At 34.9% G+C, this 12,957-nt stretch overlaps 1 protein-coding gene across 1 annotated transcript in view; it reads right to left on the reverse strand.

Annotated features, from left to right (window-relative positions):
- LOC114475659 (ryanodine receptor 1-like) overlaps positions 1 to 12,957 on the reverse strand; it is an 86,957-nt gene that overhangs the window by 65,025 nt on the left and 8,975 nt on the right. Inside the window, 20 exon segments of the mRNA XM_028466656.1 lie at positions 27 to 110; positions 192 to 295; positions 1,483 to 1,587; positions 1,670 to 1,886; positions 1,988 to 2,180; positions 2,974 to 3,215; positions 3,293 to 3,426; positions 3,975 to 4,093; positions 4,185 to 4,280; positions 4,399 to 4,534; positions 5,407 to 5,593; positions 6,412 to 6,533; positions 7,660 to 7,824; positions 7,908 to 8,064; positions 8,442 to 8,516; positions 9,699 to 9,795; positions 10,705 to 10,804; positions 10,892 to 11,004; positions 11,896 to 11,974; positions 12,054 to 12,128. Coding sequence (XP_028322457.1) covers positions 27 to 110; positions 192 to 295; positions 1,483 to 1,587; positions 1,670 to 1,886; positions 1,988 to 2,180; positions 2,974 to 3,215; positions 3,293 to 3,426; positions 3,975 to 4,093; positions 4,185 to 4,280; positions 4,399 to 4,534; positions 5,407 to 5,593; positions 6,412 to 6,533; positions 7,660 to 7,824; positions 7,908 to 8,064; positions 8,442 to 8,516; positions 9,699 to 9,795; positions 10,705 to 10,804; positions 10,892 to 11,004; positions 11,896 to 11,974; positions 12,054 to 12,128 — 2,600 coding nt within the window.

Raw genomic sequence — 12,957 nt, forward strand, 5'->3', positions numbered from 1 at the left:
TAAACTTAAAATATCATTTAGCTCACGTTTTGGGGAGTTTGGTCTTTTTCAAATTCTCCTCTGCTTTTTCATCTCCCATTCCCACATGACAGCCAAGTGCCAGTAAAGTCCTGAGAAATCCAGTGTTTTATATATTACAAACACAAAGAGACTATGGTGGGTTGATTGGCACTAGAAAAGTGTTGACATACTTTAGTGTTTCTCCTGACATCGCCAAGTTGTAGTTCTTCTCTGGTTCTGGAAGACTCAAGAAGTCGACCAGACACGGGTGTAGCTTCTTGTTGTCGTCCCGAAACTATTTAAAAAAAGAGGAAATATTATTGCACGGGAGCAACAGAGTCAAAGTGTCATCTCTGAGTCCTCGGTATGTAAATGAGATGTAAATGAAGCAGCAATACGAAGCCGAAATACAAGACAAAAGCAAAAAAAAAAAAACTGATTAAAAAAATGTCATGAAAAATGTAAAAACATTGGGATAATGAATAAATGATACACTTAGGATAATCTTAATGCCAAAGTTCTTCAGTATAGTTTTTCATTTCATTTTTGATGCCAAATAATCTCCATACCCTCCACATTACAAAAAAATTGTTATTATTTTTTTTTAATATCAGTGTTTAAAGAAAAATAGAGACATGAAGAAAATGTGAAAAAATGTCAACTTTTTTTTATGCCAATCCATTGATTTCGATGCCAAAGTGCTTTTGCTAGATTAGTAAAAAAAAATTTCACTGCCAATAGTTCATTTTTGATGCCAAATAATAGAGACAAAAATCTACCTCCACATTAGGGGTGTGTAATGCCATGAATCTGACAATACAATACGATTTTACATGTCACGATACAATATATCTCGATACTACATTGTATGATATACATTGCGATCTATCACGCTATCAATAATTACAAATTTCACCGTTACAAGTAAAAGATGGTATGAAATACATTTTTTTTTTACTTGTGAGAACAAGTAAATGGTAACTAACTGTAATTCAAGTGCTAATATCAAAAACAAGTGAATATGTTTATCAAACTGTCAAATTACATTTTTCAAAAATGGTTAACTTTAACTTCTACAACAGATTCTTTTTTTTCATACATTTTTATACATTTTTCTGTTAAGTGCCTAAATTCTTTAAAAAAAAAAAAAAGTAACCACATTCATCGAAAAAAGCATGTTTTATGAAAATAAAGTGCAATCAACTTCCAAGCAATAATGCAATAAATAGTGAGATAGTTTAACAAGGTCTGATGTTTTTCACTGACAGGGCATTTACGTGCTATGCATATGTTGGTGCAATTAAAAGGCTTTTATGTTAAAAAACATGATTAAAAAATCAATTTGGACATTTTTTGGATCGATACGCAGTGAAATATCGCAATATATTGGCTAATCGATTTTTTCTTACACCCTTAGTCTATATGAATAATACTCAGATCAGCTTGAAACGATATATTACAGGTGTTAAAGGTGGCACTCACTGGTCCATACGTCCAGCCCTGCTCAATACGAGTAACAGCCCACAATTCATGGCTGTTTTCTGCCAACTTCTCTCGAATGCGCTCCAAATGAGGAGGAAGCACAATCTGCAACAGAAAACAACATTTTCACTGCAAAGTAAATGGTAACATAACTACAAATGGAGCAAACTTTTTTTTTAATTTTTACCTGTATTGTGTCCACAGGGCAAGGAGTGAAGGATGTGTGTGAGAGCGACTGAGTTGGACCCAACAGATTGCGAACACCTTCAAAGTCATGCTTATACTCCTTAATGGGTTCAATGCGCAGACGGTCCCTGGGCAGCACTGCTTCGTAGCACGGAGCATATCCTGGAGGTGGGAGGAACTTGAAATCCCCGTGACGGCCTCCAAGGAGAAACCGCAATCTGAAATTTGGGGGCAAAGAATTCATCATTTTTCATTTTAATTTTAAAAAAGGGGAAATATTAGGTGTTTCCAGCTGCTTGTTAATTTCTAAATGTCCTACTTGATGCCTGCAGAGAAGCTGACGACTGGGAAGAACAGTCCATCCAGGTTGAAGTTTTCAAACATGCCCTGAACGGGATGTCCATTGATACGAAAAGAAATGCTGGGAACGCTCAGGTCCAAACAGCAGCTCACCACATCCTCTGCTGCTAAAGTGTGCTGATTAGGTGCTGCGACGTGTCGTGGAACACGACCTGAAGGAGCCAAAAGAGCCAAATCGAGGAGCATTATTGTCCGTATGTATGAAAAGATCAACTTCAACACAAGGAGAAGCGTTCAAGCTGCTATGGGCAATACCTGTATTTAATGTTTTTTTTAGATTGTACTAGTATTTCTTCCAGAAGTTTTTCTCATCCACTAATGCCAGTGTGTCGACAAAAAACACTGCCAATATGACATTTTTGCTGTTTTCACAAATTTTAAAACCAGAAAAACTCATATTACGAGGGAAAAAGATAAACAAAGCAAGACAAAAAGGCGTCAAGAGAATCACGGTTTTATTTGACGAAGAAACACAAGAAATCACAGTCAGAAAAGGAGTGGAAAGGGTTTTTAGTGCCAAAAATGTCTTGAAAGTAGAAAAAATGTGCAGAAAAGGCGTGGGAATTTGATAGAGAAGTCACAGAAATGGGAGCAACCCCTGCTCTAAGGGACTCCAAATCCCACAATGCAATATCCAAAACTAATTTGTATGTTTTATTTGGAGGCAATAGCTTTGATTTACCTGATCTATGAAACCTGCACTATGTTTTCATTGTGGAATAAGTAAATAAATAATAGTAATAATACAATTTATTTAAAAGCACTTTATAAGACACTCAAACACACAACAATAGCAAAAACAGTGATTAAAACAAAGAAATTTGAATCAGAAAAAATAAAGAACATCAGTAAAAAGAAAAGAAATGTTAGTTATTGCCCCCAGCAGCTTTATTTTGAAAAAAGCTTTTTAAACATTACTTTTAAAATAAATGACATTAACGTTACCTGACCACAGGTGCAGCCCATCAAACCCATAGGAGTAGAGGTCATCACCGACCCCATTGGCCCCCCAGCCCTCCCCTCCTCCAGGGTAAGGGCTGTAGCCCTCCGTCAGGGCCCAGCCTACACGCAGGTGATAAGGCTGAGCCATGAGGAACGGCTCCACGTAGTCCACCATCACCTCAAAATACCACTTCTTATACTGAGTGGATCCATCGCACGTTCCCAGGAAGATGTTGGGTCTCATGCTGAAAACAAACGCAATGAGCCAGAAGAACATTCCAGATCACGTCCTTTAGAATGTGATGATCCTGCTGTGATTTACCTGGTCACGTAGTTAATGATGTTGGTTTGAAGGAGGAGGTCACGACCAGGGAGAAGATTCTCTGTGATCAGGTTTTGATTTGATCTCACAGCGACGCCGTTACACACACAGAGAGAGCAGAGAACATCCAACACCTGTCGGCCCAAACATTGTTGTTATTTTGGATTGTGTGTTTTAGTCTGACACACACTCAAAATAAAAAAAATTTTTTTTTTTAAATGACCAAAAAATACACAAAAGGACAACAAAAAAGAAAATATACAAAACCACAATGAAATTACACAAAATGACTCATAATACACAAAATAATAACACAAACACATGAATGACAAAATATACAAAATGTGAAAAAACATCACAAAATTATATTAAAAAATACAAAAACACAGAACAAGAACAAACATTATTAAAAGAATGTAAAATGACATCAAAAATGCAAAAATCTACTCCTGAAAAACACAAAACAACAACAATATTACATAAAACAACAAAAAACAAACAAAAAGACTTTCAAAATACAAAAAAGAATTACTACATAAACACACAAAAACATAAAAATGCATAAGGTAAGAACAAAAACACACCAAAGGAGAAGACAGATTTCAAAAACATAAAAAAACCAACATCAAACATACCAAAAAACCTCCAAAAACACACAAAACATAACATGTGTTTTTCTCACCTTATGATTGCGTCCGTGCTTATCCAGCAGCGAGATGATTGATTTAATGTGATTCTCCTGGATGATGTTCAGCACTTCTGGACTTTCAATCAGAACACAATACAGGACCTCCAGGATTCCTTTCGAAAACCAGGAAAACATTTTAAATTGTCTATATTTGATGTGAGCGTTATACGTTACAATGTATGCACGTGTAGTATTCTTAAATACCTGAAGAGGCTTCCAAACGGTCCAGTTTACTGACCAGCCAGTCCAAGTTATCACAGAAAAGAGCACAATTGGCTCGATTACCTCTGATCAAAGAAGCTTTACAAAAAAAGACAAAAAGCGGCAACAATTTTAGGAAAGAAAAACACAATAATAATAAAAAAAAAATACCTGACTAAGTAATGCACACACACGTAAATAAATAACATGCACAAACCCAGTAACTCATAGAGCAGATTCACAATCTCCTTCCATGACTCAGCAGCTTCTTCCCCGGCGTACTCTGAGAAGTGAGCGGCTGTGTTGTACACGTTGAGTCGATCCACACAGTCCAGCACCATAGTAATCATTCCCTATCAATGCACAAACATTACATGAAGGTAGACATGTGAGAAACATTGACTGTCCAATATTCAAACTTCATAACGAGGCATTAGGGCCACATTCAAATTCAAATTAAAATCTGGACACTACGATATTAAAGTGGTATTATTTCCAGAATAAAGATGTAATTTTATGAGAATAAAGCCATATCTTAATAAAATCGTAATTTTATGAGATTCATATCATAATATTTTCAGACAAAAATCGTAATTTAATGATAATAAAGTCACAATGTTTCAAATTCAATGTGGTAATATTTTGAGAATAAAGTCGTACATTTTATGAGAATAAAATTTAAATACAAAGGATATTGGGTGTGTTATTGAGAATGTGGAACATTTACTCAAAAATAACGATTATATTCTTATTAAAATTATGATTTTATTCTTATAAAATTACGACTTTATCCTAATAAAATTCCAATTTTATTCTCATAAAATTACACTTTATTCTTGAAATATAACGACTTCGATCTAATAAAAATAGGAATTTATTCTCACAAAATTACAACTTTGTTCTGGAAATATAAGGACTAATATAATAAAATTACGACTTTAATCTAATAGAATTACAATTTAATTCTCATTAAATTAGAAATTATTTCTCTAAATAAAACAAATTTAATCTAATAATCTTACAACTTTAATCTCAAAATATTAAGACTTTAATCTAATAATCTTACAACTTTAATCTCAAAATATTAAGACTTTAATCTAATAATATTACAACTGTATTATCATAAAATTATAACTTATTGTAGAAATATTATGACTTATATCTTGTCGTGCCCAGATTCGTGTTTTATTTTAATGTGGCCCTGAAACCCTGTTGTAAAACTTACCTCTTCCTGGAAGAGATTTTGTCTGTTCTTCAGAGAGCGAAGCTTAAACTGCTTGTCCTCGTGCTCCAGTTCCTCCTCGGGGGGTCTGAAGTAGAAAATGAGATCCTGCAGGGAGAGCACCACCGTATCCATGGGCAGGGACGGTGGGTTGGCAGATTTGTTCTTCCCACTGAGAGCATCGAGACCTCTAAAACACACAACACATGAAAGCCTCAGGAAAAAAATCATCAACTGGAATGTAAAACAAGAGGGTAACCAGAAAAATTTGCATTGCCATGACAAGATTCAAACCAGGCTCCACTTAATGATTGCTCAAAGCAGGCTCTGATCACACTGAGCTAAAGCTGATCATAGAAGTCTGAGGGTAAAAGTCCTACTTGTGGAAGCAAAGCCAGGGATGAATGCTAAGCATTCCCACTAAAAATATAATTTTAAGAAATAGAAAGATTACAGCAACATTTAAAGTTGTAAATTGCGGCTGTAGCTGCCGGATTAAAGATTTAACAGCAGTTTTCCTCAAAGTTCATGAGCAACAGCTGTCACACTCTAGCAGACCTAATCAAGCATTCTGGGTTTGCAAAAGCAGCCTAATTTGCATAAAACCTTAAATTACAATAAAAGTAAGATAATTATCATTTTTACAAATTAGATATAATCATTGTCACTAAGTGGCAGAACATTTTGAACTTTGAATGAAGTAAGTCAGTTAAAAATTAAAATACATTTATTTTGTTTGAGTGCAACCTCTACAAAGTACAAATGGTGCTAAAATGCTGTCTCTGAGTTAAATATTGACACATATAGCAGTTTACGGTCAAAGCATAAAACCTAATATTACATTAAAAGTAAAAGTGTTAAAATTTTACAAATTAGATAGCAGCATACTAAGCACTGGAGCATTTTGACATTGGAATGGTGGAGTTTGGTTAGGAAGCAGGTCTAAATATGGTCAGAAGAAAAGCAAAGAATTTGGAACTTTGCATTAACTAAGGCAAAGGAGATTACTTGATGAACTGATTGAAGAGGCCTGTTGTGCTGAAAATCATCCTGGCTGCTTGGGATTCCTCAGTCTGAGATCGAGCAACAGTGAGAGCGTCATCCATGTGACCCTCTTTATGCAGAATGGCCTGAAAAATAAGATACAGATTGTGTTGAAACAGACGTTTGCGTTCAACGCGTCTACATCAGTCTTTGGTCCTAGAGCGACCCCTAGTGGTCCGTTAGTTTAAAGGGCAAATGTGTCTTTAAAACTAATACCGTACTTTCAAATTGAAAGTGTTTCTCAAACTGTTCAATAGAACGCGATAATAAGGCGTCACAAGATGTATCGTCAAAGGTACGATTAATACCAGCCTAATACCATTGCCTGATCCCGTTAGATCTCAGAAGCTAAGCAGGTCTGGGCCTGGTTAGTAGGTGGATGGGAGACCACTGAGAATTCCAGGCAGTCACCCCAGTGGTATCTGTCACTGTGTCTTTGGGCAAGGCCCTTTACCCACATTACCTAGTACGAATGTAGTGTATGAGTGAGTGTTAGTGGTGGTCGGAGGGGCCAATGGCGCACCTTGGCAGCCTCTCTTCAGTCAGTCTGCCCCAGGGCAGCTGTGGCTACAACAGTAGCTTACCACCACTAAGTGTGGAGTGAAAGAATAATCCCATAATTCTGTAAAGCGACTTTCAGTGTCCAAAAAAGCGCTATATAAAATTGATGCATTATTATTATTATTATTATTATTATTATTAATATCGCAAGGGTGAATAAAACACAATCTACTAGAAACAACAAAATAAAATGTTTGTTTTTATTTTTTTATATTCCTTTTGAGTTTAAAAGGTCATACCCAGAGTAAAAGTATGAAACCAGCTAAACAACATTTTGAATCAATATATTACTTATATAATATAAAAAGATATGTTATTATTGCTGGAGAAGTAAACAGATCTATTGGTTTTTGTATATTTGTCGAGTTTGGTTGTTATTCTTCTTCAAAACTCATAAAAGTAACATAAAATGTGCAATCATATATTCTAAAACAGTAAAAAAAAAAATAAAAAAAAAAAGTTTTATGAGTGCAAAAATGTTTTAAAAACTATTTTTCATGCTAGATGACCACTGTGCCCCCAAGTAGGGGGCGCACCCCCCAGGTTGAACCACTGGGTTAAGTGGTCTTTGGTCTGAAAAGGTTTGAGAAACACTGATCCATGAAGTTTAGTTTGACATGAACGTGCTGTCATTGCTTCTTGTTGTATTACCTTTCTCTTTAGAGGACCTAAGCGTGCTGATTTGGCATCGACAGCAGCGTACGTGAGCCATAGGCCTGTTAACACATGCTGTACGAAGCACATGGACTCCCCGTACTTAATCTCAGGGATGCCCATCCCTTCCACGTCTCGCTTCTGGGTCACTTCAATTTTTTCCTGTAAATTGTAAAGGGATTCGATGAACTCATATCAACACAGAGCGTTTTGGATAATTCGGACTCTGGGGCTCTTTTAAAAACCTTTGAAATTCTGAAGCAGAAAGCTGTCATCTTGGAATTGGCCTTTTCTGGGTCCACCAATAGAAGTCCTTTCTCCTCATCCAGGTAAAGGTATCTGCCTGTTGTAATGTGGCGTATCCGGAAGGACTGCCCCCACTTAATGTGACCTCCACTCCAACTGCCATCAGGAAGAAGACAATGAGTGATAAATAATTTTTTTCCCCTCAATTTATTCAGTGAAATTAAAATCTGGCATTACAATTAAGATTTAAATAGATAAATATCATTTTTCCAGACTGAACAGTTACAGAATATGCAGAACCAGTACATATATATATAAAAAAAAGAAAATAAAGTAAAATAAAATAATAAAAAAATAAAAATGAGAGGTGTAATCAAAAATCTACACATTCAAATTGTCATAAAATTGTTTGAATTTGACACATTTCAATGTTTTTCTATGTTTTTGCTAAGTGTTTTATCTCATTCATATAGTGACATATTTTTTTTTACCAACACGTGAATAAAATTTAGGAAATAATATTTGACACTCACCCAATCCTCAGCGGCTCTAGTCTCCATAAGGACCTAGCATGACTACACACAGCCCCTCCTTCATAGTGTGCAACTCTAAGAAAAAACATGAAATTAAACACTATTTTAGCTAAAGCAGAAAAGAATGGAGAAGAAAAATAATTAATAAATACATTTCTCAAGCATTTTGATACATTTAAGACATTTTTAAAAAGCTATTATTTACTTAAATTCATGTAAATATCTTGAAAATAATGCAACTTTCCTCCATACGTACCTTTGCCGACTTTGCGTAACCAATCAAACAAAGCAAAATAGTCACGTGTCTGTGACCAAGCTCTGTCAGCTGATTTGATTGAACCGTTTCTTTCACATAGGAAGTCAGTGAAAATACATCAAGAGAAAGTAAATCTAGAGTTAATTTTTGTATGTAAGATAAATGTGTGCCTCAACTAGTCAAATTAACCTACCATGGTTTGACATTTATTAATCTATCATGGGAGAAAAAAACAAAAACGTTTTTGTTTTTCTTCTATTGAGTCACTCTGTCCGTGTTGATGCGTCACTGCCCCCAGTGGCCAACACAGGGAAAGTAACATGTCACAATGTAAAACAAAACAAAACAAAAAAAAACTGTTTTAAATATAAATTTGGCAGTTTTTGTCAAACTACAAATTAGTTATTCACATTATTATTGTATTTTACGCTATCTATTTTTTCAATTATTTGAATCTATTTGAATCAAAGAAGTTAAAATATTTTAAACCTGTCCTATGCATGTATGTAATTGTTTGTTTCCTGAAGATTAAGTTCATTTTTTAAGCCGGTTGTACATTTAATTGGATATTGCTTTAATTAAAGGTCTGTACTCTGTACCGTAATGTGTAAATTTAAAATAAAAAACCAGTGATGGGCAACTTTAATCACAAGAGCCACAATAATGTGATTATCTGATCCAAGAGACACAGTATCAACAGTCATGTCGGCATTTAGAATAATGACAAATTTGAGCATTGATGCAGGAATAAACAAAGGGTTTGTGTGTCTTCTTGTTGTCATTTTGCGTAACTTGGTTTTATTTTTTTGTATTTTTGTTGTTGCTTTGTATATTTTTTTATTAATATTATTATTATATATTATTGTTGTTATTTTTGTTTATTTTTGGAGTAATTTGGGGATGCAAAAAATTAGACAGAGTTGGCCATGTCTGCTTTAGCCCCTCAAGGTACTTATTGCTGAAGAGGTTGTTAACAAAGGTTTATAAGAGTAGTTGGTCACCTGCGCTGATCGTCCCCCTGGTCGGCTCCAGGAATTGCTAAACACTCGTCCATGTGTCCATGGAACAGCCTGAGCACGTAGCCTCCGGTCAGAAACCCTGCAAAGTGACAGACAAACTGATTTAATCATTTATTTATGGACAAAACACCTTTGCAATCAGGGTCATTTCTAGCCATTTTGGTGCCCTTGGTAAAATTTGATTTTGGAGCCCCCGTGCCATATTTTCAGTGTAATTACCTTTGCACTGATGAGCAGTTGATATGAATCTGAGCAATAAACTCCTGCAAATAACTTTGTAACCATTTTTTTTTTTTTATCATTAAAATGGAACACCAAATAGATAAAAAAAAAAAGCAAAAAACACCAAATTATGTATAAATTGTATAGTGCACATTGACCACAAATATGTTAAATATTTGTAGGTCAGACCTACAAATATTGTAACATTGCTCTAAAAATTGCAAAACAAAAATACTGGCAAATAATGACCACAGGGACCTTCACGGTTTTACTTAAAACTATGCATTTTAATGATATTTTTGACTATTATTAATTGGTAGCGGAACCAAGCACTGAAAACATAATACAATGTATTTATATTTCATTATTTGCTGCAAGATTGATAATCTATATTCAAAAAAACAATCTCTTTCTTTAAAAACAAAAAATATATGTAAAATCTCATGGAAATTATGATTTATTTTTTGGATTTCAGGAGAAAGTGAAACATTTGTTTAAAAAAAATGAGGATTTTCTGTCTATACTGTGTGTTTTCAGGCTTTACGGGTTCAAATCATTCTTAAATAAATAGATACTATCTAACTTATTCTTTATTGTTTTATCATCTCTCCTTATTAATCGATACATTTATCACACAGCTGCTCACATCCTGCAGGAGGTAGTTCTGCTCCTCAGAAGATGGCACCCTAGGCAACCGCCTATGCTCGGAAACAACCCTGTTTGTGATGTTTATTTATTTATCTTTAAAAAAGGATACTTTAAATACCTTCAGCTAATTCACATCCCGACATGACAGGAGTCATAGTCCATAGCGTTTGCATGAAAGAGGCATCAACCATCAAATCCCCACTGGCGTAGGACAGGTGCTGAAATGCGTGAATGGGTTCACGTTAGTAGAAAAAAAGAAGTGCAAAGTTTACTTAAAGTGCAAAGAAAGAAAATTCAGTGTTTACCAGGTATCGCTCAGAAGAAACACTGACGAGAATGAGGTCGTCTCCCACCCGGACCTTCTCTCCTTCAGACCTCTGTTTGGACGCTGGATGGATGGTCCACCAACAGGCCTCTCCTGCATCCAGCACAATAATAATACAGACTGTATTAGATTTATGGCCTTCATCAAGAACTTACAGTATATACGCTTTGTGTTTTTATGAAAAAACAGATTTAATTTATGGGTTATAGGTGCATGGGCTCAAGTTTAACATTATATTAATATTTTATTTTGTGCATTGTTGGAATGTCATTTTTAATTGATTTATTCTTTTCATATTTATTATTAATGGGCACAATTACAGTGCTTTTTTTTTTTTTACAGTGATTTTCGACCTTGGTTTTTACCTTTTTCCTTTTTTGGTTTCGGCCAAGAATTTTCACTTTGGTGGCTCAGTGCATCCCTAGTTAGGATGAAGTGCACCTAATAATAATGAAAAGGATGGCCTGAGAATAAGGATGTAACCATTCACTCATTAAATAATAAATGATGATAAATTCTTCTGATTCATTATTATTAATGGTTGAGTTTGAACCATTAATGGAAATAGAATTGTATCAATAGTCTATAGACCAATATTACAAATGTAATTGGCAATGACAAAACTGGGATGGTTACTTTTGTTATTGTTATTATGAGATATTTAAATTGAGAATTTAAAATAATAACTTATTTTGCCTTGTTTTAACTAAAACTTGTGTATAAAAATTACAGGATTACAGGAACCAAGACCAGGAGTATTTTATGTATACATCAGATAATCAGAAACATTAACTGTGAAATAAGAAACCAGGGTTTATCAACCAGTGATTCTCTTATTCCCATTAGACTATTCGATATACTACAACAGCACAATAGGATTCCTAAAATTAATTTATTGCTTTTGGTTTGGTGTACCACCCCAAGGTTTTTTTGTGGAACCACTGAATATAGTGTGAAGCACATGAAGAAGAAGTTCCAGGTCACCTGTAGAATCTTCTTGGAGGCCAACGTCAAAAGCCAACTTGTCAGTGAGTGAGCGTGATGTGGTCAAACAGCACAGGTACTGCAGCAGAAAGACAGGAATCAAACTACAGTGGATGGAGAAATTCTAACAGAAGTGGAATCATTTTAAATGTACCAACCATGCTGGAGTGTGTGTGTTTGAGGAGGATGGCGTGTCCGTACAGCAGAGTCCGATGACCCCCGCCCTGTGACGACTGAACAAAGAAGATCAATTAATTTCATGAAGGTGCCAAAATATACTTCAGTAATCTAAATTTACAAATTACACCAAAACAAATAAATTGTCAATTAATCTATTCTTTGAGGCCCTACTGAGGATTATGGGTAATGGGTATTATAACCTCCTCATTGTGATTAAAGTAGGCAGTTATTGGCAGTTCATTTAAAATTATTGACTTAGTTGGTATGACTTGTTTTTATCAAATAAATATTGCTTTTAATTCTTGAACATCAAACAAATTTCATGAGTTATACACATTCATGTCAGTATTTGGAATAATGACCAATCTCAGCATTAATACAGGAAAGAAAGAAGTGTATGTGTGTTTAATTTGATCCAATTTTGTGTGTTTTTGTCATCATTTTATATGTTTCTGGGGTCATTTTTGTCATCCTTTTGTGGGTTATCTTTCAATTGGTGTCCTTTTAGAGTGTTTTTGTTGTCCTTTGTCTGTATTTTTCTGTGAATTTGTGTTATTGTGTTGACATTTTGTGTGTGTGTGTGTGTGTGTGTGTGTGTGTGTGTGTGTGTGTGTGTGTGTGTGTGTGTGTGTGTGTGTGTGTGTTTTTGTGCATTTACTTTGGGGGCCACAAAAAAATAGAGGTCACCTGTTACCCAGCGGCTGGCCTATTCCAATGCTCTTATTATGAAAGGCTAAAAGAGGAAGTTGTTTTCCTAATAGTACTGACTGATTATAGAGATAAAGGCAGCAGTCTCTATGCCAGGTGGTAATAAAAACATTTTCACTATCATTATGATTTTTTTAGTCAAAAACGGTTTCTCTATCACTTTATGAAACAAGT

This window comes from Gouania willdenowi, chromosome 14, assembly GCF_900634775.1.
Source record: "Gouania willdenowi chromosome 14, fGouWil2.1, whole genome shotgun sequence".
Classification (NCBI taxonomy): Eukaryota; Metazoa; Chordata; class Actinopteri; order Blenniiformes; family Gobiesocidae; genus Gouania; species Gouania willdenowi.